This window comes from Carcharhinus amblyrhynchos, chromosome 14 (genome assembly GCF_965287045.1).
Source record: "Carcharhinus amblyrhynchos chromosome 14, sCarAmb.v2.hapA, whole genome shotgun sequence".
NCBI lineage: Eukaryota > Metazoa > Chordata > Chondrichthyes > Carcharhiniformes > Carcharhinidae > Carcharhinus > Carcharhinus amblyrhynchos.
Genome location: NC_137337.1, coordinates 20,870,394 through 20,897,080, shown reverse-complemented (window position 1 = coordinate 20,897,080; position 26,687 = coordinate 20,870,394). Strand labels below are relative to the sequence as shown.

Genomic DNA, 26,687 nt, shown 5'->3' with positions numbered 1-26,687 from the left:
GAGAAAGATCAGCTTAGTGTGAGGCAGGTTGCTGGATGCTTGGGATCTGCCTGGGACTGGGCTATACCAGTACCTCCTGTTACTGTTATGCAATGCTGTGGTAGTGACAGACTTTGTCAACTTTTGGTACATGGGCCTGTTCCAGTCGTGTCCCGGTAGTCCAGAAGCTCCATGGCAGACTACGATTACATTTGGAGCCAGTGGACGCAGCATTGAGTGTTGTTTTCTTACAGACTTCTCTCCAGTGTGACCAATTGTCAAATGAGCCCCCTCATCAGTGTTGCATTTCCATCATACATACATACGTCTCTAACATCATGTCAGGAAGCCACGGTGCTCTGATATGTACTGCTGCTCCATCCTTACACTGTGCAGCTCTGAACAAATGTTAGGAATGCTTTTACACTTTAGATGCCAGATTTCCCCCTCAATAATAATAAAGTCCTGGCGAATTATATGTCGGCAACCCGATCTGAATGAGTCTTTGGTCCAGAAGATTCATTGGGTTGGCTGTGTGTTACTGAGGCAGGCAAAACGTTTACACCCATCTTGTGCCCCTCATACCCTCTGTTCTAATTACCTCCTTGTTTACATAGAAAAACCTGCTTTGTAGGCCGGACATATGTCACTTCCTGCCCTGTATTAATCTCATACCATCTCCCTCCACCGGTAACTTATAAAGGAAGTGACACGAGGTTACCTGCAGTCCGGCATTTTATACACCACATCCAAGAAATAGTTTAGATAAACAAATGTTTGCATTTTTTTGACTTTTTTGATTTGATTTGATTATTGTCACATGTACTGGTGTACAGTGAAAAGTATTGTTTCTTGCACGCTTTACAGACAAAACATACCATTCATAGAGAAGGAAACGAGAGAGTGTAGAATGTAGTATCACAGTCATAGCTAGGGTGCAGAGAAACATCAACTTAATGCAAGGTAAATCCATTCAAAAATCTGACAGCGGCAGGGAAGAAGCTGTTCTTGAGTTGGTTGATACATGACCTCAGACTTCTGTATCTTTTCCCTGAAGGAAGAAGGTGGAAGAGAGAATGTCCGGGGTGTGTGCGGTCCTTAATTATGTTGGCTTTGCCAAGGCAGTGGGAAGTGTAGACAGAGTCAGTGGATGGGAGGCTGGTTTGCATGATGGATTGGGCTGCATTCGCAACCTTTTGTAGTTCCTTGCGGCCTTGCGCAGAGCAGGAGCCACATCAAACTGTGATACTGTAAAAATTGGCGAGAGTCGTAGCTGATATGCCAAATTTCTTTAGTCTTCTTTTTAAGTGTCCTGAAATGGTGAAAGAGCTGAGGAACTAAACTAGCGATCTCTTAACCCTTGATGAGAATCGAAGTTTGGTGATGAGCTCTGGACCGCAGTTCCAGTTCAAAAGTCTGGGTGTTCAAATGGGCGACAGACTGTCAAGGAGATTGGTGAATTGAAACTTACAGTCAACGCTGTAGTGATTAGCAGAACTAGACCTAGTAAGAGGAAGCTGCTTTGTGGGCTGATGAATTGGGAACTTGGTGACGTGGAGAAATGTGCATTCTTTCCAGCCCAACCCCCCCCAACAAATCTCTCCCTTTTCTTAGCGTTTTACATAGGAACTGCCTTCTGTTGAGTCATGGCCCCTCACAATCACATGAAGGGCACTTGTCTTTTGGTATCTTGTTCAACTGACCATTATTCATGCGTCAATTTGCAAAGCCAGTGTCAGCAGATTGTTTGACCGAGTGCAGAGGAGGTTTACTAGGCTGATACCGGAGTTGAGGGGATTGAGCTATGAGGAGAGGCTGAATAAACTAGGCTTGTACTCGTTAGAGTTTAGAAGAATGAGGGGAGATCTCATTGAGACGTATAAGATGATGAATGGGATGGATAGGATAGAGGTGGAGAGACTCTTCCCGCTCAAAAAAGACAGTAGGACTAGGGGGCACAGCCTCAAGATAAAGGGGAGGTGGTTTAGAACGGAGTTGAGGAGGAACTTCTTCACTCAAAGGGTGGTGAATCTCTGGAATTCTCTGCCCGTTGAAGTGGTGGAGGCTGCCTCGCTAAATATTTTTAAGAAGTGGGTTGATGGGTTCTTGATAAGAGAGGGGATTAAGGGTTATGGGGAGAGGGCGGGAAAGTGGAACTGAGCCACAACAGATCAGCCATGATCTTATTGAATGGCGGGGCAGGCTCGAAGGGCTAGATGGCCTACTCCTGCTCCTATTTCTTATGTTCTTATTTCTTATGTTCTTATGAACTGCAGATCTGAGCTTGATCCTCTCCTCACCTAACAAAGCACTCTCAGGGTTCACTGTCAGATCAGGAGTGACTGACTTGCGCGCCCTGCTCTCTTAGTGCCCAGCTGCACGACTACAGATTAAACCAGAGACATTTGTGACCGATACCATTGGTGACTATGAGGCAGAGATGCCAGCATTCGACTGAGGTGGGGACAGTAGGAAGTCTCACAACACCAGGTTAAAGTTCAACAGGTTTATTTAGAACCGCGAGCTTCCTGAGCGCTGCTCGTTCATCAACTGATTCATTGGATTAAGGTCCAGCGTTTGAGTTTAGAAGTATCTTTATTTCAAATTTCTGGTAATGGGGACCACAAGACACATTGTTCCATTCTCACAGATTCGCTCTTTCTGTTGCATCTATTCTGACAATACCACTTCCCATACTAGTGCCTCGCCTAATGAAGGAGCAGTGCTCTGAAAGCTCGTGACTCCAAATAAACCAGTTGGACTTTAACCTGGTGGTGCGAGACTTCTTAATATACCATTGGTGACCATATGTTCGGCTGCCTGGGCTCGCTGCTCTGGAATTCTCTCCCTAATCCTTTCCACTTCCCTTTGCTCCTTCGTTATGCTTGTTAACACCTGCTATTTGACTAATCTTTGGGCCATCTGTCCTAATATTGCCTTAAATAGCATGGTGTGAAATACTGCTTTACAATACTCCTGTGAATTTAGCACCACCTTAAAAGCAGTATCTAAACACAAGCTGTTATTGTTGCATGCTAGCTGAATTTCCTTGCAGAGATCAGTGCCCTGACCCACTCTACTAAGTAAGAAGATTCACAACACCAGGTTAAAGTTCAACAGGTTTATTTGGTAGCAAAAGCTAGTGGCTTTTGCTACCAAATAAACTTGTTGGACTTTAACCAGCCGTTGTGAGTCTTCTTACTGTGTTTACCCAGTCCAACACCGGCATCTCCACATCACCACTTCACTAAGGCAGAAACACCACACCTACACCGCCAATGCCCCTGCGGATTTCCACTGGCTAAAAATGATTTTTGTAAAATCCAGTTACTTAGTATTTTGATGATTGTCTCAATGAGAAATACAGGTCTTGAAGTTTTTGCTGCTCTTGCCCCAAACCAGGAAATGTCATCGACTTGACTTCCAGCTTCCTTCGCTGTCGTATGGTCCATTTCTGATTCTTTCATTTTCATTTCTCAACTTCTGCATCTCCATTTCTGGGGAAAAGCTATTGACTAATAACCGCTAGAAGCCTTCTGACTCCTTCAGCCACTTCGACACCATTTCTTCTACCCTATTTCCTTGAAAAAGGATTTGTTATAGTATTCCAGTATGACCTAGGAACTAGTTGTACACATGTATGTATACATAAATATCCAGGTGCCACATCACTCTCTGTATATCAAATTGGCAATGTATCAGTTTGCAGCACATGCTGTGATCTGGATAATCGCTCCTCAGCCTTTTGGCTAAGATCAAGTGTAGTATCGACATGCTGTACTTGGTTGAAGTCATTAGGTTACATTTTAACTTCATTTGAAGCAATTTTTTAAAGTGGCATCTCGGTCTTTTGGCTAAGATGCAAATGAGATCAAGCCCTGGAAGAGGAGCTACACCTACTCCAATCAGCTTGGATCATGTAGATCAAGCCCAAGACAGGAGGTGAGAGCCCTGTCTTGTCAGCTTGGATCAGGAATGTCCCAACTTGTTGGGACTCTGAATTGGCTTTAATTTGACTTGATTGGATTGGAATAAAGTAAAAAAAATAAAAAATGCTGTGATCTGGATAATACATTTCATAAGGATCCAGCGTTTGAGTTTAGAAGTATCTTTATTTCAAATTTCTGGTAATGGGAACCACAAGACATGCTGTTCCATTCTCACATATGCGCTGTTTCTGTTGCATCTATTCCAGTGCCATTCCAGTACTTCTGATATATCTTCCTTTTTCCAAGGGTGAGAATCTGCCTTCATTGGGGTTGACAGGGTCCTCAATGATGTCTGTCCCATGCCCTTCACACCTACTCTCGTCCTACCCGCTCCCTTCCAGCCCTTTGCCATTCGGAATGGACCATTCCCTCCAGGATATCCCGATCCGCTCCTCAATCCCTCCCCACCAGCCTGTGCACTTCCCATGACACCTTCTCATGCACGTGCAGGAGATGCAACACTTGCCTTATTCTTATCTGCTTCTCCCCTCCTTCAGGGTCCCAAATAAACCCTTACAGTTAAGCAGCAATTCACATGTACTACTTTCTGTTGGGGGAGAACAAATCGGTCCCCTTAGCTAGAGCACATAAGATGGCATTTAGCATCCCTTTTGGGATGAAACAAGGTTAAAGATCTTACAGCTTTAAGTCTGACACTGCAGAATGTCCTGTCCGTACACTATGGAGCTTGAGCCAACCCACCAGCTTAAAGACATTAACATACACAAAGACTCATCAACAAGACAATCACAGAATGAGATCCTGATAATTGCCAGAAATCAGACAGCAATCAGGATTAGTAAAGAACCAGGGCTCACCCATCAAGGCATCCCACCAGCCTAGATGTATGCAAATGTATTTCAATGTCTCTAGCTGGTTTTGTGAATGAAGACAGTATTAGGTTATTATACAGAAATGGGTTTTGATGTCTTTGCAATTTAAGAAATAATAGTGATTATCTTCATCTGGGTAACATCCAGCTAAATCTAACTGTGTGACTGTACTATGTGAATGTATCCTCCAGCAAAGGTATAAATGTTGAGATCTTCACACTGATTCTCCGGAGAAAGCGTTGGGATTAGACCAGAAGCTTTCTCTCCACCCGTGTTAAATAAAGCTACTTTGGAAGCCAGATCGGGACTCATGATGTGGAGTGATTTCTGAATTCGTCCATGCTAACACTTTTCATTTCACAAATTGTGTTTGTTGCTCAGGACGCACTCTCCTCTACAACAGGGAGACCAAATGCAGATTGGGAGCTGAATCTTTGATTTGATTTATTATTGTCACATGTATTAACATACAGTGAAAAGTATTGTTTCTTGCACATTATACAGACAAAACATACCGTTCATAGAGAAGGGAACGAGAGGGTGCAGAATGTAGTGTTACAATCATATCTAGGGTGTAGAGAAAGATCAACTTAATGCAATGTAAGTCCATTCAAAAGTATGATGGCAGCAGGCAAGAAGCTGTTCTTGAGTTGATTAGTACGTGACCTCAGATTTTTGTATCTTTTTCCCAATGGAAGAAGGTGGAAGAGAGAATGTCCGGGGTGCGTGGGGTCTTTAATTATGCTGGCTGCTTTGCTGAGGCAGCAGGAAGTGTAGACAGAGTCAATGGATGGGAGACTGGTTTGCATGATGAATTGGGCCGCATTCACGACCTTTTGTAGTTTCTTGAAATCTTGGGCAGAGCAGGAGCCATACCAAGCTGTGATACAACAAAAAAATGCTTTCTATGGTGCATCTGTAAAAGTTAGTGAGAGTCGTAGCTGACATGCCAAATTTCCTTAGTCTTCTGAGAAAGTAGAGGCAATGGTGGACTTTCTTAATTATAGTGTCAGCATGGGGGGACCACGAAAGGCTATTGGTGATCTGGACACCTAAAAACTTGAAGCTCTCAACCCTTCCTACTTTGTCATGTTCTCCTTTACACTTCCTGAAGTCGATGGCAATCTCCTTCGTTTTGCTGACATTGAGGGAGAGATTATTGTTGCCGCACTAATGAAATCTGTGGAACACCTCCGTTCAGTCTGCAAGCGTGACCTGAGTTTCCATCTCTTCGTTATCCTCAAATGAGGCCCTTCTCAGCCTTTCATATTCAACACTGAGTTCAACAGTGTCCGATATCTTTCTCTCCATGTTTTAAAAATATTGATGCTTGAGAATGGTGCTGGTGATGAGGAACTGCAGCTACGTCGAGAGATTGGAGGAGTTGGGACTGTTCACCTTGGAGAAGAGGAATTTGAAAGCAGATATAATGGAGGTATTCAAAATCCTGAGGGTGGATAAGGGGAGATCGCTCCCATTAATGGAAGGATCAGGAACCAGAGGGCACGGATTTAACTAGTGACATGAGGAAAAACATTTTTTCACAGCAAGTGGTTAGGAGTTGGAATATGCTGCGTGACAGCGTGGTGGACACAGAGTCAAGTGAAACTTTCAGAAGGGAGCAGAATTACTTTCCAAAAAGGAAACACTTGCCGGCTACAGGGAAAAGACAGGCGGGTGACACTTGGTCAATTGCTTCTTCATGGGGCCAGTACTGAAATGATGGGCCAACTGACCTCCTGGATGATCATTTCACATATTATTATCTATTTGTTGTGTCTTCTGCCTCCCATAAGCAATAAATAATCACACCATGGAATACTGGCACTCTGCTGAGTTTATTTGTGCTGCTCTGTGTATGACTGGGGAAGTGACAGAATGATACCTTGCTAATAAAGCAGGTGACTCTAGTGCAGTAGCCCAGGACATATATTCACATAACAATTAACTCCTAGTGCTTTACAAATAATATTACTAAATAACATCCGTTTTTTTTAAAGACCATATGTGATGTCCCTCACACAATATAACTGTTCCAAACTCTTTTTTCTAAACTAGAAAAAAGGTTTTATTTATTTATTAGTCATAAGTAAGGCAGACATCATCACTGCAATGAAGTTACTGTGAAATTCCCCTAGTTGCCACACTCCAGCGCTTGTTCGGATCAATGCAACCAACCAGCACGTCTTTCAGGCTGTGGGAGGAAACCGGAGCACCCAGAGGAAACCCACGCAGACATGGGGAGAACGTGCAAACTCTACACTGACAGCGACCCTAACTGGGAATCGAACCTGAGTCCCTGGCACTGTGAAACAGCAAGTGCTAGCCACTGTGCCACCGTGCTGTGGATTAAAGAGGATTAATAATCAAATGTTATAAACTAACTGAAGGCCTTGAAGGTCTGTCATAGCTTGTTTACTTTTCTCAGAAAGATATTATTCACAGTGTCGCTTTGCTGGTAAGATGTTGTGTCTTCATCTTGTGGATTTGACATTCATTTCTTTCAGTGATGACTTGGCATGCTGCACGGGTGATGTTGTGTAAGTTGTTCCTGGCATTTCTGGTGTTCCAAGTGTTGCGCTTGGTGTTTCTGAGATGTGTCACTTGCTGGTGATATTATTACTTGTTAATAATGTTGATGTTGCCTTGCTGGAGAGCGATGTTCCTGGTGATGTTTGTGATCTTTCCTGCTCTTCCAGGTCGAATGTTAGCTCTGCACCTGCTCACTCGCTCACCAATGTTGGTCTTGACCTTGGATACTTAACTTTACCAGCAACTTTTGCTGGGCTCCAGATTTTCGTAATTGGATGCTGTACATGTACAGTTGTCTCTTCAAGACTCAGACATGAATTTAGCATGTTTAGTTTAGTGTCCTCCTTCTATCAGTGCGACAATGAATTGTTGCTTTACTTCCTCCTGGTTACAGGGAAGAACAAGGGCAAAGAAAAGTACAGCACGGAAACAGGCCCTTCTGCCTTCTGAGCTTGTGCCAATCATGATGCCCTAACTAAACTAAAATCTTTCTGACCTTACTCGTTCTATATCCCTCTATTCCCTCCCTATTCATGTACCCATCCAGATGCCTCTTAAATGTTGCTGATGTGCCTGCTTCCACCACCTCCTCTGGCAGCGCGTTCCAGGCACCCACCACTGGGAGGAGCATCTTACTTAGCAGAGTTGTCTCATACTTTCTTCCATTCAATAGTTCTGCAGGTGATTTCATGTCAGCCTTGAGAGGTGTAGATTAGAGTGACAAAAGTAAAAGTTTATTTATTAGTCACAAGTAAGGCTTACATTAACACTGCAATGAAGTTACTGTGAAATTCCCCTAGTCGCCACATTCCGGCACCTGTTCAGGTCAGTGTACCTAACCAGCACGACTTTCAGACTGTGGGAGGAAACTGGAGCGCCTGGAGGAATCGCACACAGGCACTAGGAGAAAGTGCAAACTCCACACCGACAGAGACCCAAGCCGGGAATCAGACCCGGGTCGCTAGCGTTGTGAAGCAGCAGTGCTGACTACTGTGCCAGCATACTGCCCCACAGTAAGGCTAGGTGTGGGTATTAGAAGTAAATTGACTTCCATTGTCACACATTATTCGTTCTCAGGGACCACACCTCGTACTTCTAAGATGATTGTTGTGAGTCTCAAATCTTCAACCTTCCAATAAAGGGAACTGAGTAGTAGGTTGCGGTTGTGAGATAACATTCTTGATTATGTGTGAAGATATCAGCTTCCCTAGAATGCCAGTGTCTGGCTCGCACTTTAGTAGCTACCAGCTTCTCTTTCTGATGCTTATGTCTGCACTCTGAACACATTTTTCATGTAGACTGCATTCTTTCAATGTCTTCAAGTCTACCTCCCGAAGAGCTGCCAACCTTTGATTGGCCAGAACTCTTGGTGGGTGGCCCCGGGGTCCTTGATCCTTGGGAAGGCCTGTTATTGGCCTGAGTGACAACGAGATGCAATTGACCTCCCTGAAAAGAAGCAAGGTTCAGCCAAGACCCCTGTCGCACCCACTTGATTGGGCCTGTCACCTGTCAGTATATGGGTATTTTGGATCTTCTTCCTTCTCATTCACCCTGTTGCTCGGTCTCTGATAACTCATTTATCACCTTCTTTCTTTATTCTGCGCATCTTTTTCCAGTGGTTCCACAAGCTTTGCAGTTTAATTCACATGTGGGACATTTCCTTCTGCCTATGACCTCATGGGTGGCGCGGTGGCGCTGTGGTTAGCACTGCTGCCTCACAGCACCAAGGATCCAGGCTCAATTCCAACCTCGGGTGACTGTCTGTGTGGAGTTTGCATATTCCCCCCGTGAGTGCGTAGGTTTTCCCCGGGTGCCCTGGTTTCCTCCCTAAGTCTGAAAGATGTGCGGGTTAGGTGGATTGGCCGTGCTAAATTGCCCTCCAGTGTCAGGCAAACTAGCGGGGTAAATAAGTGGAGTCACGGGGATAGGGCCTGGGTGGGATTCATGTTGGTGCAGACTTGATGGGCTAATTGACCTCCTTCTGCACTGTCGGGATTCTATGATTCTGTGCAATGTTCCGCAGCTCCTGAACATCTTCCGCTTTGTCTGGTGTCCATTCATTTGTTGCTGTTGCACTACAACAACCCCCTGCCTTTCTATTGACTCAACTGAATGCCAGTTATTTGGGTAATCAGCTTCTTCATCAATCTACTCATGCGCTCTGGCAGTATTTACCATCTGCGATGTTACGAGTTTATCCTTTCCAATCAGCATGTGCAAAACCTCAAAATGATCCAGCAGCCTTTCTTCTGTTCATTGACATTTTCTGGAATTTTTCAATCTTGTTTTGAAATTGTCAACGGACTCACCTGATTCCTGACGCAGGCTTTGAAATAGGATTTTTGGAGTCTGCTTCTATCCAAAAAATAATTTTTGGATAGGAGCAGAAGTAGGCCATTCAGCCCATCGAGTCCCTTCTGCCAGTCAATGAGATAATCTGATATGATAATCCTCAAGTCCACTTCCCCCTCCCCATCACCCTCAATTCCCTTACTGATCAAAAATCTGTCCATCTCAGCTTTGAACATACTTAACGACCCAGCCTCGACAGCCCACTGCGGTAAAGAATTCCACAGATTCACTCCCCTCTGAGAGAAGAAATTCCTCCTTGTATCTGTCTTAAATGGATGACCCTTTATTCTGAGATTATGCCGTCTGATTTTAGACACTCGCAGAAGGGGAAACAGCCTCTCAGCATCTAATCCAAAGATTTGACTTTGGATGAAGATGTGTGGTGAATTTTTCGAAACAAATTGTCCTGGTTTCTGCTGTAATTTTCACTGAGCTCCCAGCTATTGAACAAATTGGACTCTTTCTCTCTTGAAAGGATTAAAGGAACAATGCAGCTTACCCTTTCCCCTACACTGGTGCCTTTAGAGAAAGTTATTCAATGTCAACTCGCACTTTAGTTTAAACTTCTCAGTGCTTCTGTGACATTGTCAGCATCCTAGTTAATGAGTGTTTATTGTGGTGGTGGCCATTCCATCTTTGCACAATTCCCTCAGAATTTTTTTCTCAGTCTCTCTAAGTCAAGTTGATTTCCCAATTTCATTCAGCATTAAATTAATTGAAAATGTTTGGGTTTTTACTGACAGTCAAACGTTGTCACTATGTTATGCCGTCTAGTTCTCCAAAGTTCAAAATAATCACAGTTTAAACCCAAAGGGCTAGAGCCCCATGGAGTTTATTTCCTGCTGTTCCCCATGTGCGTGGTAGACTGATAGATTAATACACTGGAGCTTGGCACATGATTCCAGTGCAGGAGTAAAATGTGCCACAAAGGCAAAATACCCCGAATGCTGAAATCTGAATCAAGAACAGAAAATGCTGGAAAATCTCAGCAAGTCTGTTAAGATGTCTGAGTAAAATGTAGCATCCCAGCAGTTATCCTAACCTAACGATTAGTCCCTAGCTCTTTATAAACAATATAACCCTGTTACAGAAGGGTAATGAAGCTCTCGATTCTTCTTCTCTTTCAGTTATGTACTTGGATGGCTCCTTATTGGTGTTTGAAGACATCTTCAAGTTGGTGGCATTCTATTGTGTGAGCAGGTAAGTCGCTGCTTGTCAGATCCGCTTGGTTCATGTAACTCTGCACACAATACAAGTTTTTAAACATTTGTTCTGTACAATCCCAGTACATGTATTGCTATTGTACAACAAAAACTATATGTAGCATGTCTGATATTATTTTATCAATTGAAAATAAATCTTTATTTTGGCATCTATCACTATGCTGCGTTTTTGCAGCAGGGTGGACCCAATTTTTAACCCTTTGTGAATACTCTGAGCACAGTTCCAACTGAGTGCAAGTCTACAGCAGACGCTTTAATCATTGATGCCATAGAGATTTTACATCAATGCCAATGCACTGTTTGAGATTGGTTGTGGAACATTTCTGCTATGATTAGTAGGAGCCCTGTATCTATGGCAAAGATTCTACTGAAGTGAGATATTTTACCTGGTTCATATATTGACAATGAATAATTGTGTTACAGCAGAGACCACAATATATGAGTATGACTGTAACTTTATCACTGAGTTCACCTTTCCAAATGCATCATAACCCAAACAGAACATAATATTCTCCCTCTCAGACCACCAGCATTTCAGTGTTGGTATCACTTCTTTAGACATAGAATCTTAAATTACTGGTATCTTAACCTAAGGAAGTGATTTTGTTAGCACTGAGATGTTGTCCTTTCCTTGAAAGTTATTGTTGTCAGTTCCTTTTAAATAGAGGAAGAGAAACATTGCGGGTAGGAATGTGCGATCCCTATGGACAAATTGGGAAAAAAAGAAGTCCTTCTCCTCTTAGGTAGTCCATGGCTCACCTGAATTTAAGGGAGGCCAAAGCCTCAAGATCACTGGAGTGTGTCCTCTGCTGGATAGACTGGTTGGCTAATACTTGCTGCTGATCAGCTGCCCACTAGTGGAAATCGAGCCCACTGACTCTGTAGGGAATGATTCCTGTTTGCTTTCAACAACGTTAGCATTGTTTAAACATTCCTTTTTAAACTACACCTCAAAATAATAATTAGCTGTTAAAATGGCTTGAGTGATAGTCTGATGCAAAACTCTCAAAGGATCATTGTCACTCCAATTCAGATAACTCGACCATAAGACATAGGAACAGAATTAGGCCACTCAGCCCATCAAGCCTGCTCCACCATTCAGTCGTGGCTGATATTTTTCTCGTCTGCATTCTCCTGCCTTTTCCCCATAACCCCAATCCCTTATTAAACAAGAACCTCTCTATATTCACTGACAATCTCACAGTGTCACTTGCGACTTCACAGGTTGATGAATTATGAACATACAAAAGAATGGCAGACAATAATATTTCGCAGGTCCATTAAGCATGACCCACATACTGTCCTAGTTAACACCATTGCCCCAGTCATTCCTCACAAACACCAGTGGCCATGTCATCTCCTGCGAGGAGTAAAAAATTACAGGGAAGAAATCCTTGGACTATTTGAGGGGATAATATCTGGAAAATATCTTTCTAATCCCAGGACTTGTTTAGATTCCAAGGGATCACTATCACTGGAAGAGAAATCTCCAACACCTGAATTATTTTTTGAATGCTGTGACCTCCTCAGTTGGGAACACTGGAACAAAAGTAGGTTATTCAGTCCCTTGAGCTTCATTCACTGAATCATGGCTGATAAATAACTCTGTCCACCTCTCTTAGCTCCATAACCCTTCATGCCCTTGGCTTACAAAAAGCTATCATGACAGGTTGAAAATGATTCACTATACCAGTACCTAGCGCTTTCTGTTGAAGGGTGTTCCACATGTCTGCCACCTTTTGGATCTAGAAGTGTTTCTTAATTTCTGTTTTGAATGCTCTGGCTCTAATTTTAAGGTTATGGCCCCATGACTAACCAGAGCATTGTACAGCTGCGCTAATACTGCCTCCCCTTTGCAATCGGACTCCCTAGTTACAAAGGCTAACATCTCATTAGCCACTCTGATTATGTTTTATATCCGACATTTTGAAAACCTGCTAAGCCTCTTTGGGCCTCCAGTGTCGCTAACTTTTGACCACTTGAAGAAAGACCAAGTCCATTTTTTTCACCGAAAGTGGTTGAGCTCACATTACCTCACATTATAAAATCTGTCTGCCTCAGATTTTGTCCACTCAGTAATCCACCAATGTCACTTTGTAACTTTGTGTTCCTGTTTACACTTACACAATATGAACAACAGGCCCGATTCTCCCATTGCGAAGTGCTAATTTTTTGGCACTTTGGGTTGGGAGATGCGCCTGTCAGCCATTTCACGGGATTCGCGCATCTCCCACAGCCGGAGAACATGCGCGGTTGAGACCACGCTGGAAACCAGCGAGAAGACCAGATAAGTGATTTTAAACTATTTTTCCTGTAATTTAAGTGTCATTATTGGGCCCAGGACTGAATTCTCTGGGCCCAATAGTATTGCCCATCCTGCCAGGAATATTTCGCTCCGGTGGGGTTTGGAGTAGCTCCCCACAGGCCTGATTCTCCCAAAAAAATTCTAAGTGCTGAATTTGCAGGAAAATTGGTTTAATTCAAGATCGTATTTTCAGCAAGAGTTCACACTCTAATCTCCCACATTCTGTGCAATGCAGAGTCTGACAGTTCCCTAACTCCGTGCGTGGGCAGTGGCTCCAACTGCAGTTTGCTGGCCAGGAACTACCCTGAACCCCACCGGAGTGAAAGACTCCTGTTGGAGTGGGAGATGCTATCAGTCTGATATCACATCATTTAGTACAGAGTCTCAAGTTCGGAATAAACTATCACATGAAAACCAATGTAAAGGGTAGTGTATTAAGGAACTTAGTCAGTGCTCAGGCTGCAAGGAGAATGGTACTGAAGTTAAGCACTGCTCTCCCTATTAATGTGCATGTGTACTGCTGGACTACATTTGAGAGTCAGTACAAAGAAGCAGTGTTCCCTGCATATTGCATTTCTGCTGGCAAAGATTTGGTTCCAGGCACCAACTCTGGTACAGAGCCCTAGTGTGAGCCTATTTTAAGTACTGTCACTTATATAAATGGGTTAGCAACAGCCTAACAATGAGGCTAGGACATTTATGACCCTCTTGGGTATTGATTCGAAATGGGTAGTCAGAAGGACTTCTCTTTCAAGCAGAAGAACACATTTAATGTACAAGTACAGGTGCTACGATGAATCTAGATATAAGATCCTGAGGGGTCTCGACAAAATGGATAAAGAAAGGATGTTTCCTCTTGTGGAAAAATACAGAACTAGAGGTCACTGTTTAATAATGAGGTGACCCAGTTAAAATGGAGATGAGGTGAAATTTTTTCCCTCAGAGGGTCGTGAGTCTTTGGAACTCTCTTCCTGAAAAAGCCATGGAAGAAGTCTCACAACATCAGGTTAAAGTCCAACAGGTTTATTTGGAATCACGAGCTTTCGGAGCCCTGCTCCTTCATCAGGTAAGTGAAGGTAGGTTCACAAACATGGCATATATAGGCAAAGACACAATTGCAAGATGACTAAAGATTGGAATGTGAAGAACGATTGGAATGCGAGTCTTTACAAGTACAAACAGTGTGAGTGGACAGAGGGATAATCACAGATTAAAGAGGTGTGAATTGTCTCAAGCCAGGACAGTTAGTAGGATTTTGCAAACTCAGGCAGTATGGTGGGGGTTACATGTAGTGTGACATGAACCCAAGATCCCATTTGAGGCTGTCCTCATGTGTGCGGAGCTTGGCTACCAGTTTCTATTCGGTGATTCTGTGTTGTCTTGTTTCTTGAAGGCCGCCTTGGAGAACACTTACCCGAAGATCGGAGGCTGAATGCCTTTGACTGCTGAAGTGTTCCCCGACTGGAAGGGAACACTTATTAATTGGAGGAGCAGGCTCGAGGGGCCAAATGCCTTACTCCTGTCCCTTGCTTGAATGATCTTGGCTCTGGATTGTAAGCCTGAGATACAAATGAGTTCTTTGCGCATGCCCTGCTAATTTTTTACTTCCAACAATATAAACATGGGGAAGCAATGTCCTAATAGTATTATCACTGGACTATTAATCCAGAAATTCAGCTAATGTCCTGGGGACCTGGGTTCGAATCCAGCCATGGCTGGAATTTGAATTCAATAAAAAATATCTGGAATTTAGAATCTGCTGACAATCGTGAAACCATTGTTGATTGTCTGAAAAACCCATCGGGTTCACTAATGTCCTTTAGGGAAGGAAATCTGCTGTCATTACCTGCTCTGACCTACATGTGACTTCAGAGCCCCAGTAAGGTGATTGACTCTTCACTGCCCTCTGAAATGGCCGGTGCAAGCCACTCAGTTCAAAGGCAACTAGCGATGGCCAGCCAGCGACACAAATCAATTTAAAAAAATAACATTGAAGCGTTCTCAGAAGAGCAGTTCAAAGAACTTCATATTCTTGCGCCTCCTCTGTCACTTCCCCCACCCCTCCTCCAGTCTCCAGTTATCAGTAGGCTCTGCATGGGAACCAGGTGCTTCCCCCACCCCCCAGATTAACTGATGAGTTGCCTCAGCTGCATGAGGGTGAGAGACAGACTTCACCTATGCTGACTGTCTGTTGTGGCCCTGACTAAAAATCAACCCAATGGCTTTGTTAAGATGGCGGCGCGGGCTCGTTGGGCCAAAGGGCCTGTTTCCTGTGCTGGGTTGTTCTTTGTTCTTTGGATTCATGTATGGATAGATATATAAACAGACTACTCAGTCCATCGAATATGTATTGGTGCATTCAACCACATCATCAACCTGCTCTATCCTTGATCACTTGCTCACTCCTCTTTTCTAATACTCCTTTTCTAATATTCTCTTTTCTAATATTCCTCTTAATTAATGCAACTGTCTCTCCCTTAATTAATACAACTTACATAATCCGGGGAGACAATGGCCAACTGGTATTATCACAAGACTGTTAATCCAGAAAATCATCTGATGTTCTGAGGACCCGGGTTCGAATCCCACCATGGCAGGTAGTGGTATTTGAATTCAATGAAGAATATCGGAATTAAGAATCTACTGATGACCGTGAAATCATGGTTGATTGTCGGAAAAACCCATCTGGTTCTCTGATGTCCTTTAGGGGAAGGAAATCTGCCTTTCTTATCTGGCCTGGCCTACATGTGACTCCAGATCTACAGCAATGTGGTTGATTCTCAACTGCCTTCAGACAACTGGGGATGGGCAATAAATGCTGGCCAGCCAGCGACACCCATGAATGAATAAAAATAATAATAATTATGGATTCTGCAGTGAGGTAAAAGGCAAAAATATTTAGATTGCAACATCATTTGTTTCACTATACTTGTATTACAATGAGAACGCCTGTTCATTTATTATTATGTAGTGCCATCTCAAGGAATTCAACTTCTGACTGGCAAAACGTGAGACTTGCATTTGATAGTAATAAGTTGTTTCACTTACTTGTTGAAACGATTCTTCTGTAGCACAAGTCTAACAAAGGGTTAAAAGCATTTTCATTTGTGAAAGACCAGATGAATCAGCAGTGATAATGCAAAACCACAGATGTGTGTTGGAAAATAAGAAATAAGATACAGCCTCAGCTCTTTGTAACGTCTCTCCCGAGATAAACTAACAATCATGTTCTGGCAATATTAATACACACTGAAACTTTTCTGGTTCAGAAACGTTTGGGATGCATGTGATGGAATTTGGTAAGAGCCTTCCCACAGTGGTTACACTTCCCACTGCCTCTCCAGAGACTTGAGCATATCAGGCAGGCTGATGCTGCAGTACAGTACTGAGGGGCAGCTGCACTGTCAGGGATGCTGTCTTCAGGCTAAGACGTTAAGCTAATGCCTCATCTACCCTATCGGTTACTGTGAAGGATCCCAGTGGTACCATTCAAAGAAAGTCAGGAGTTGACTGCCATGACTGCCTACAATGCAATAATAGCTACTCTTCATAAGAACTTCACTGACTGTAATATTCTGGATTGTCTTGTAACGCATGAAAGGCTCTATGTAAAGAAATAATGTAAAACTCCAATGGCAAAAAGCTTTGGGGAGCGTAGGTACAAAGACACCCCCTTTTTACTCATGCTCAGGGCTTTGAGGTTTACCACCTGTAATTCCCTCCCCTGCTCCCTGTCCCCTCCCCTTCTCCCTATCCCCCGTCCCGCTCCTTATCCCCTCCTCCACTCCCTGTCTCCTCCCCCACTGCTTATCCTCTCTCCTGCTCCCTGTCCCTTCCCCCACTCCCTCCCCCCTCTCCCCTTCCCCCTTCCCTGTTCACTCCTCCACTCCCTATCCCCTCCCCCACTCCCTCCCACTGCTCCCTGTCCCCTTCCCCATTCCCTGTTCACTCCTCCACTCCCTATCCCCTCCCCCACTCCCCATCCCCTCCCCCGCACCTTGTATCCTCTCCCGCTCCCTATCCCCTCTCCCACTCTCTATCCCCTCTCCCACTCCCTGTCCCTTCCCCCATGTGCCCTGTCCCCTCCCCTACTCCCTGTCTGCTTCCCCGCTCCCTACCCCCTTCCCCACTCCCTGTTCCCTTCCCATTCCCTGTCTCCTCCCCTGGTCACTTTCCCCTCCCCCGCTCCCTATCCCCTCTCCCACTCCCTGTCTGCTTCCTTGCTCCTGTTCCCTTCCCTGCTCCTATTTCCTTCCCTGCTCCCTGTTCCCTTCCCTGCTCCCTGTTCCCTTCCCTGCTCCCTGTTCCCTTCCCCGCTCCCTGTCCCCTCCACCACTCCCTGTCCCCTCCAACACTCCCTGTCCACTTCCCCACTCCCTGCCCCGCTCCCGCTCCCTGTCCCTCCCCCTGCTCCCTGTCCCCTCCACCACTCCCTGTCCCCTCCCCTGCTTCCTGTCCCCTCCCCTGCTTCCTGTCCCCTCCTCCGCTTCCTGTCCCCTCCTCCGCTCCCTGTCCCCCTCCCCACTCCCTTCCACCTTCCCCATTCCTCATCCCATTCTCCTCCCACTATTCCCTTCTCCACTCCCTATCCGCCCTCCTGCTCCCTATCCCCTTCTCTGCTCAAAATAACATCTTTCAACCGTTCATAGACTTACCATACAGCTTTGTGATGTGCATTTTTAAGATCTTATTCTGTATCCTTACTTTTGTGCTTGTAGAGATATTCTACCTTCGACACTGGTTTTGCCCCAAGCAATAACAGAAGCAGCAAACTGTGAAGAACTGGAAGTTATTTCACAACTGGGAATAGGTACGGACTGAAGGGAAGTTTGGTGAATCCGTGTTTGACATCTTGAATAATAATGCTTGCTGACAATTTAAATACAACACCACAATCCACAAACTACTCATTGAGTCCAGTAACAAATTCAAGCCATTTCATCCCCTGTTGCATCATTGGCTTACAGTATGAGCCAACATACTATTTTCCAATTAAAAGAAGTTAGAAAAAAGTAATACTCAATTTAGTTTCTAATCATAGAAAATTTACCATAAGGTATAGGAGCAGAGTTAGGCCATTCAGCCCATCAAGTCTGCTCCACCATTCAATGATTGCTGATAAGTTTCTAAAGCCCATTCTCCTGCTTTTTCCCCGTATCCTTTTATCCCATTACCAATCACGAACCTATCCATTTCAGTCTTAAATACACTCAATGACCTGGCCTCCACAGCCTTCTGTGGCAATGAACTCCATAGATTCACTACCCTTTGGCTGAAGAAGTTCATGGAATCTCTACAAGTGCAGAAGGAGGCCATTTGGCCCATCAAGTCTTCACCGACCGCAGTCCCACCCAGGCCCAATCCCATAACTCCATGCATTTACCCTAGCTAGTCCCCCTGATACTAAGGGGCAATTTAGCATGGCCAATCCACCTAACCTGCACATTTTTGAGCTGTGGGAGGAAACCCACGCAGACACAGGGAGAACATGCCAACTCCACTCAGACAGTGACCCAAGCCACCCGGGGAATCGAACCCGGGTCCCTGGCGCTGTGAGGCAGCAGTGCTAACCACTGTGCCACCGTGCTGTTCCCCTTCCTCGTCTCTGTTCTAAAAGGACATTCCTTTACACTGAGGCTTTACAGTACACAAGGAGGCCACTTGACCCATCGTGAATGTGCCTGTCAAAAAAAGGAAACAGCCAGCCTAATCCTATATCAAGATTTGATGTTACTGGTGAGACACCTTCAGGTTCCGTGAAAGCTGCTTTCAAGAACTCCCGAAGACGGCTGAGGAGTAAACTTGCGCAATAATTTTGCTGTATTTTTATACTGTTCCTATGCAATTCAGCAACTTTGTCACGTGTAGTTACACATTCAAAATGTCACATTACTCACTGTTGTGCTTTCGTCAAGGAATAAAACCAAAATACTGCAGATGCTGGGAATCTGAAATTAAAAACAGAATGTGCTGGACTGCACAGCAGGTCCGGCAACATCTCTGGAGAGAGAAACAGAGTTAAGAACATAAGAAATAGGAGCAGGAGTAGGCCATCTAGCCCTTCGAGCCTGCCCCGCCATTCAATAAGATCATGGCTGATCTGTCGTGGCTCAGTTCCACATCCCCGCCCTCTCCCCATAACCCTTAATCCCCTCGCTTATCAAAAACCCATCAACCCGCGTCTTAAAAATATTTAGCGAGGCAGCCTCCACCACTTCAACGGGCAGAGAATTCCAGAGATTCACCACCCTTTGAGTGAAGAAGTTCCTCCTCAACCGTCATACCCGTTCAATTGGCATGGTGAGCTGGGAAAATAGTATGAGAGGCGCAAAATACGGGCAGCAGAATAGGGGCCGGTGAGATTGGGGGAGGTCAGAAATCAGGTGTGAACTCAATTTTTTGGGGCTCTTATGCAACCTTACCAGTTTGCCTCGCCGAATGACAGGCAGGATGAGGTTGTAAAAGCACACCTTTTCTTGGGGGAAAATTCCACCCAATGCTTCAGATGTGACCTAACTGGAAATTGTAATCCAACGTAGGGTCATATTGGACTCAAAGTGGTAGTTCTGACCCAGACTTTCACTCCTGGACCAGGAGCACAGAAACAGGAGAACTCCCGGCTGTGCGAGCCTGACCTTGACAAACGGCCGCTCACAATTCGGATTTTCATCCCTGAGGGTAGGCTGGATTAGACGTGGGGCCTGCTGCTGTTCTCCCCGCTCCCCCCCTCCCCGGAACAAATGCAGAGCTGCCAGACATGGAGGCAGGCACGCTGATTGGAAGGCCTGCCCCTGTGCCCTGGGCACTTCCACGTTCTTTAAAAAAAAGGTAAAGCAGCCCTCCAAACCTCGCCCTTCACGTACCCACAAAATGCCCATACCCCAGTCATGCCACCTCATGCACCCCACTCACCACTCCTGGCGCCTCATATGTCCAAGTCTCCCGCATCCCCATAGCCCTTTTATAGTCACCGTGCCAGCTTAATGCCAGCTCATAGAAACATGGAAACATAGAAGATAGGAGCAGGAAGAGGCCATTTGGCCCTTTGAGCTACTCCGCCATTCATCACGATCATGGCTGATTGTCCAATTCAATAGCCTAATCCTGCTTTCTCCCATAACCTTTGATCCCATTCGCCCCAAATGCTACATCCAGTTGCCTCTTGAATACATTCAATGTTTTGGCATGGTTTGGCAGCTCATGCCAACCCATATAACCACCCTTTACCCCCATGCCATCTAATCTACTATTCTTTGACAGCTTGAACAGTCTTGACAGTTCCTTGACAGCTGTCCTGCTCCTTAGATGTTTTTTCCTCTCCCACAAATGCTGCTGAGTTTTCCCAGTTCTTTTGGTTTTAATGCTGTACTACAGTCTGTGCACCAAATGTAGATGCTGAAATCTGAGAAGTACATTTCGATGTAAGCTGCAGTATTTATGTCGAAAAGACTGATTATTTTAAACTTCAGAACCACAAGACATAACACATTTCTCCGCTCGTCCAGCATACCTTGGTGGAAGAACTGCAGAAACCCCGGGACAGTGCCATCAATGGCACAGATTTGCTGCAATTTACTTTGCCCTGTCCATTTAAGCTAAGGCGGGCAATTGGGAAAAGTGCAGAAATTTGCCCCAGTACACGTTCAAAATAGGAATCCAATTGTGCAATCAAGTTGAGGATTGTTGCAGTGTGTCCAAATGCAAGAAATAGAATTGCACATTCTGAATCTGCCAGACTGCACGTCTGGAAAGGAGAATTGAGTTCAGAGGTCAGCGGCCCAATTCATTTGATTTGCCATTGGCAGGTTGAAAATTAAGATGCTGAGCTTTGACCTCTGTTCCCAACTCTTCCATTCCTAGTCCAGTTTCAAAATTCCCATGTTGCAGAACCAGCAGCGAGACCTATTATGGTTTTCAAAGATATAAACTGTGAAAAATATAATCATAGAATCCCTACACTGCAGAAAGAGGCAATTTTTGTCCATGAAGCCTGCACTGATAACAATCCCACCCAGGCCCTATCTCTGTAACCTCACTTATTTACCCTGCTAGTCCCATTGACGCTACAGGACACTGAGCATGGCCGTCAACATAATGAGAAACTTTACATCCATTCATATAAGGATAACTGATTTTAAAATTACACATATTCTCATTAATATCTAATCAGTACAAGGTTATGTTATGAGTACGTGGCTATTTATAGATTGTTATGCAGTAACTTTGAATGAAATGATTTATTGCTTATTATGTCCTCTGTGTTAGATTTCTGGAATTCTTACATAAACAAAAGAAATCAAGAAGAAACGTTTGCAGTTTTGAAAGATTTGAACGTCATTAATAACCAGACTCATAATCCTCAGAAAACTCCTGGCCTGTTGGCTGATAAGAAACAGTGCTCATGTGAGATTGAGCTTTCAGCAGGAAATGACAAGTTGTGGTTTGTCAATCCTGTGTTTATAAAGGAATATTGCAGCACTGCCCTCTCAGCAGAGCAAAACTCAAACTCCACACATGACATGGATCTGAAAGTGAGGCGGCCTCCCCCACTCCCTCCCCGGCCGAAACACTCGGAGCTGATTGCTACGCTGTCCGACAGCGGCAGAAGTGGGAACCAGTTGCTGCATAGCAGCGGATTCAAGAAAAACAACGAAGACATCGACCTCAGAAGGGATCAGGAAATTTTAATCGACTTGTCCAAGGGGAGGAAAGAAATTGAAATCAACACTGGTAACGTGGTGACGCAAAGTCGTGACAGGTTCCCACCAGTTCCGCCGAGGCGCCGTCCACCAGAAAAGCAAGCTACAAGCAGCCAGACTCAGGAGGCAAGGAAAGAACTTGAAGGAGCAGCACAGAGCAATGATACACAGAGTGTTAAGCCGCCAGTTGAAGCCTTCATCAAGCCTGTTGTGAATGAACACCAGGATTTGTTGATTGAGAAACCACAGAATGTTGATGATGACCTTAGCACCAGCACCTCAGACAGGACCAGGGTGGAGCAAGGGGAGCAAACATGTCAGTCTGCACCTGTAGCACCTCCAAGAAGGAAAAAAAGATCCAGCCAAATTGCCAAGGAGCAAATCCTTCAAGAACACCCTAGCACAGATCAGCAAAATAAAGCGGCAAATGTCGATAAGTTAGACACAATAAAGGATCAATCAGAAGATGCCTCTAACACTTCAGTCCAGAGTGAATGTGTGCAATCCTCTAACTTTCTGGATTTGAAAATACCTGATGGGTCGTTGTATTCTCCCGACGGTAATGTGCTGACTCCTATTTCAGAAGTTGATTCCTACTCGACCAGCAGCACGGAGGAAGAGCAGGATCCAGGCAACGCTCGCTCACGAGCCAAGAGACACCGACACTCATTGATGCTGGACAAGGCCAAAAGCAGACTGTCAATCGTGACACTGAGCAACGTCCTGAATGCTTTCCGTTCGACGGACAGAAAGATCCAGAAGAAGATAACGGAGCTGGCCCAGGAGAAGGAGTCGTACTTTGGCCGCCTGGTGCAGGATTATAAAGCCTATGCTTTGGAAGTGATGGGAAGCCATACCTCCAGCACGGAAATGCTGCAGGAGATTCGGCAGATGATGACACAGCTCAAAAGCTACTTATTGCAAAGTACCGAGCTGACCACAATGGTAGATGTGTCTTATCAATCGGAAGAAAAACTGGGTAAGGGTTGGCATTTACCATTTCTAATTTATCGGGCTAGAACTAAGACGGCCTCTGAGAGAGAGTTCAGAAAACAATTGTTGCACCATAATGGGTGAGACGATTAAATTCTGCGTCACTAACTGATGTGGAGGCCGAATCCACAAAAGCCTTTTAAAAGGGAATTAGATGTTTCCTCCCACAGTCCAAAGATGTGCGGGTTGGGTGGATTGGCCATGTTAAAATTGCCTCTTAGTGTCCTGAGATGCTTAGGTTAGAGGGATTAGCGGGTAAAATATGTAGGGAAATAGGGGTAGAGCCTGCGTGGGATGGTGGTCAGTGCAGACTTGATAGGCTGAATGGCCTCTTTCTGCACTGTAGGGTTTCTATGATTTCTATGATAACTGGAGGGATGTTAAGGGTTGTGGAATACAGGAGATTGGAATTATTGTAAATGGCTCATCTGGATTCGCCAACATTAAAGGCATTTAGATGGTCATTGGATAAACATATGGATGATATTGGAATAGTGTAGTTAGATGGGCTTTAGGTTGGTTTCACAGGTCGGCACGACATCGAGAACCGAAAGGCTTGTATTGCGCTGTTATGTTCTATGTTCTATGTTCATCTGGTGAAAAACAACAGCACACATATTATGGGCTAAACAACTTGTTTCTGTTATGTAACAGCCTGTGAATTTATGGCCACTTATTAGAAGAAATTCTTATTCCAATAAAACTCCTGGTTAGACTGAATCAGCCCAATGCTCCTGAATAGCCAGTTCTGAGTGTTTGAAATGCCTTTGGGTCCTTTGTACTTCTCACGAATTTGCTGGGTTGACAGATTCAGGCCTTTCTTTTGTATGTCAATGACACCGACACAACTCCTGAATCATTTCTCTGGACAGATGCCAATAAAGAAAGATCACTCAGAGCAGGTGGGCATTAGAGGTGGCAACCAATTCTTAAGGGACAACCAGCAAGTACTTCAGATCAGCAGTAAACTATGTTTCACTTTCCTTTAGGCCACCAATGGAGAACAGCAGAGCTGTAAGCTATTTAGCTACTGTTTCTGATAAGGAGACAAAAGTTTCCGAAGCCAGCAGGGCTTGCACAGTAATGATACTGCTTTGCGGTACACTGCTCCCCATACGATGGCACAGTGGTTAGCACTGCAGCCTCACAGTGCCAGAGACCTGGGTTCAGTTCCGACCTCGGGTGACTGTGTGGAGTTTTCACAATCTCTCCGGGTGCTCCGATTTTCTCCCACAGTCCAATGATGTGCAGGTTAGGTTGATTGGCCATGCTAAACTGCCCCTTAGTGTTAGGGGGATTAGGAAGGCAAACATGTGGGATTACGGGAATAGGGCAGGACCTGGGTGGGATTGTTATCAATGCAGGCTCGATGGGACAAATGGTCTCCTTCTGTACTGTAGTTTTTATGATTCTACCCAGAGCCAAGCAATCGCTGGGAGAGGACAAAAAAACAGGTCAATTAGGCAATAAAAATCTGGGCAATTCCTCTTCAGTTTTTTAGGTGACCAAAACCAGCCCAGGAAGCCACCTGACTGATGTCACGGTGTACTTGGACCTTGTGTGAGGTGATCTCAGCACCTGTCTAATTCAGTGAGTCAGTGTTGAGTTTTATGAGCTGGCAAGGTATTCCAGGGATTCACTGTCACCTGAAGAACCTCTGAACATCCAATCCAGTACTAACCTTACATAATTTGTAAGATCAACCCCCTGGTCCATTCTAACATATTAAGTTAGAATCATAGAATCCCTACAGTGCAAAAGGCCGTTCGGCCCATCAAGCCTGTACCGACAACGATCCCATCCAAGCTCTAACCCCGTAACGCTATACATTGCTCCTACTAATCCCCCTGACGCTAATTTAGCATGGCCAATCCACCTAACTCACACATCTTTGGACTGTGGGAGGAAGCCAGAGCCCGGAGGAAACCCACGCAGACACAAGGAGAATGTGTAAGCTCCACACAGACAGTCATCCAAGCCGGGGATCGAACCCAGATCCTTGACACTATGAGGCAGTAGTGCCACCCCTTCAAAACTCCAGAGAATAAGGCCTCACCTCTTCAGTCTTTCTGAGCATTAATTCCAAACTACTTAAACTAAAAACAATTTATGGGCTTTCAAATGATCCACAATTGAACTGGCCATGAAACGGTTTAGTGGGATTATGGGCCAATAGAACTAGTTCAGTTTAGGAAATCTGGTCGGCATGGACGAGTTGGGCCAAAGGGCCTGTTTCCGTGCTGTATATCTCTATGACTGTATGGGCGGGATTTTACTGCCTCACTCATCCCGACACCATCTGAGGTCAATGGACTCTTCCATGCTCCATCCCTTGCCCCGCTCCGATTCCCGTGGCAGGCGAGGCGATAAAATTCCGGCCTACGACTCTATCTGGAGCAGGAGGGAATGGTTGAAATATAACTCTGTGTAAAATAAATATTGCATGACACAAATGATGTCAATTAAGTTGTAAATTAATTTTTCAGTGGCCATGTGTTTTGCGATGTGTATTGCTTAACTAACGGAGCCGATTTCTTCTCTCCTTTAGAAGCTGTTGTGGAAGCAGCTCTGTGCAAGTGTGTTCTCAAACCCTTGAAAGACGACATCAACAGCCAACTGAAGGAAATTCATTCCAAAAACGGCAGTCTGAAGCTTTTGACGGAAAACCAACAGATCGTGCAAAACACGACCACCACAGATTTAGGAGTGTCCACCAGCGTGCCGGAGGTCAACCTATTGGAGAAAATACAGCAAAAAATCAGCACCATGCACCGGGCTTATTCACCAGAGAAAAAGGTCACCTATCTCCTCAAGGCCTGCAAGCTGATTTACGATTCAATGGCAGTTGGAAATACTGGTAATCATTTCTGTGACTCCTCATTTCCATTATGTCTTGTTTCTGTATCTTTGGATTAACGACACGGTGGTTAGCACTGCTGCCTCCCAGTGCCGGGGACCCGGGTTCAATTCCGGCTTTGGGTGACTGTGTAGAGTTTGTACGCCCTCCCCGTGTCTTTCCTCTGGGTTCCTCCCACATTCCAAAGATGTGTACGTTAAGTGGATTGGCCAGGCTAAATTGTTCCTTAGTGTTCCAAGATGGGTAGGTTGGGCAGTAAATACTTGGGGTTACGAGGATCGGGTGCGGGTAAGATGCTCTGTTGGACAGTCGGTGCAGACTTGATGGGACAAATGGCCTCCTTCTGCACTGTAGGAATTCTATGAATAGAAATTCTGCAGGGGTGGGGAGTGAGTGGGGCAGTTTTCAACTTCACTATCTCATGTGACCAATCAAGTTAACACTTTGAGGAATTAGCTTATTTTATTTTGTTGACTCAAATGGGAAGAAAATCAGATGAGTTCCCAAACTGGTGTGGGGGGACATGGGCTCTTTGAGAATGGGGATTTGCTTGTCACGTTGCTGCTGAGGGTGAAAATGACCTCCTTTATTACTGACTGGTATTTGTGTCAACTGTCAGTACTAACTCCATCACACTTAGTGACCCAATCCAAATCCCAAGATCATAAAACCCCCACAGAATCTACAACTTTCCCTTGACATACCCCAAATTGTACTTGCACCAAATGTCTTGTTCTGTGAGTTTTTGGGTTGATATAGGGTAACAAAAATGTGCACACAGTGCTTCTAATATTTGTAATTTAATCAGGGATTAGATAGTTTTGTTTTAATTCTTCTGTGGGATATGGGCACCACTGGCAAGGCAAGCATTTGGTGTCCATCCCTAATTGCCCCAAGTCTAGGGCTACTGTGATATAACTTGGAA

At 44.8% G+C, this 26,687-nt stretch overlaps 1 protein-coding gene and 1 non-coding gene across 2 annotated transcripts in view; both read left to right on the top strand.

Annotated features, from left to right (window-relative positions):
- Window positions 1–26,687, top strand: part of rin3 (Ras and Rab interactor 3) — a 98,159-nt gene that overhangs the window by 49,940 nt on the left and 21,532 nt on the right. The window contains exons 4-7 of the mRNA XM_080202376.1: window positions 10,813–10,885; window positions 17,932–18,023; window positions 21,479–22,891; window positions 25,454–25,762. Of these exons, the coding sequence (XP_080058502.1) occupies window positions 10,813–10,885; window positions 17,932–18,023; window positions 21,479–22,891; window positions 25,454–25,762 (1,887 nt within the window). The remainder of the gene's footprint in view (window positions 1–10,812; window positions 10,886–17,931; window positions 18,024–21,478; window positions 22,892–25,453; window positions 25,763–26,687) is intronic.
- On the top strand, window positions 3,709–3,900 carry LOC145352831 (U2 spliceosomal RNA). The gene has a single exon (XR_013888599.1). It is a non-coding gene; the product is annotated as a U2 spliceosomal RNA (small nuclear RNA).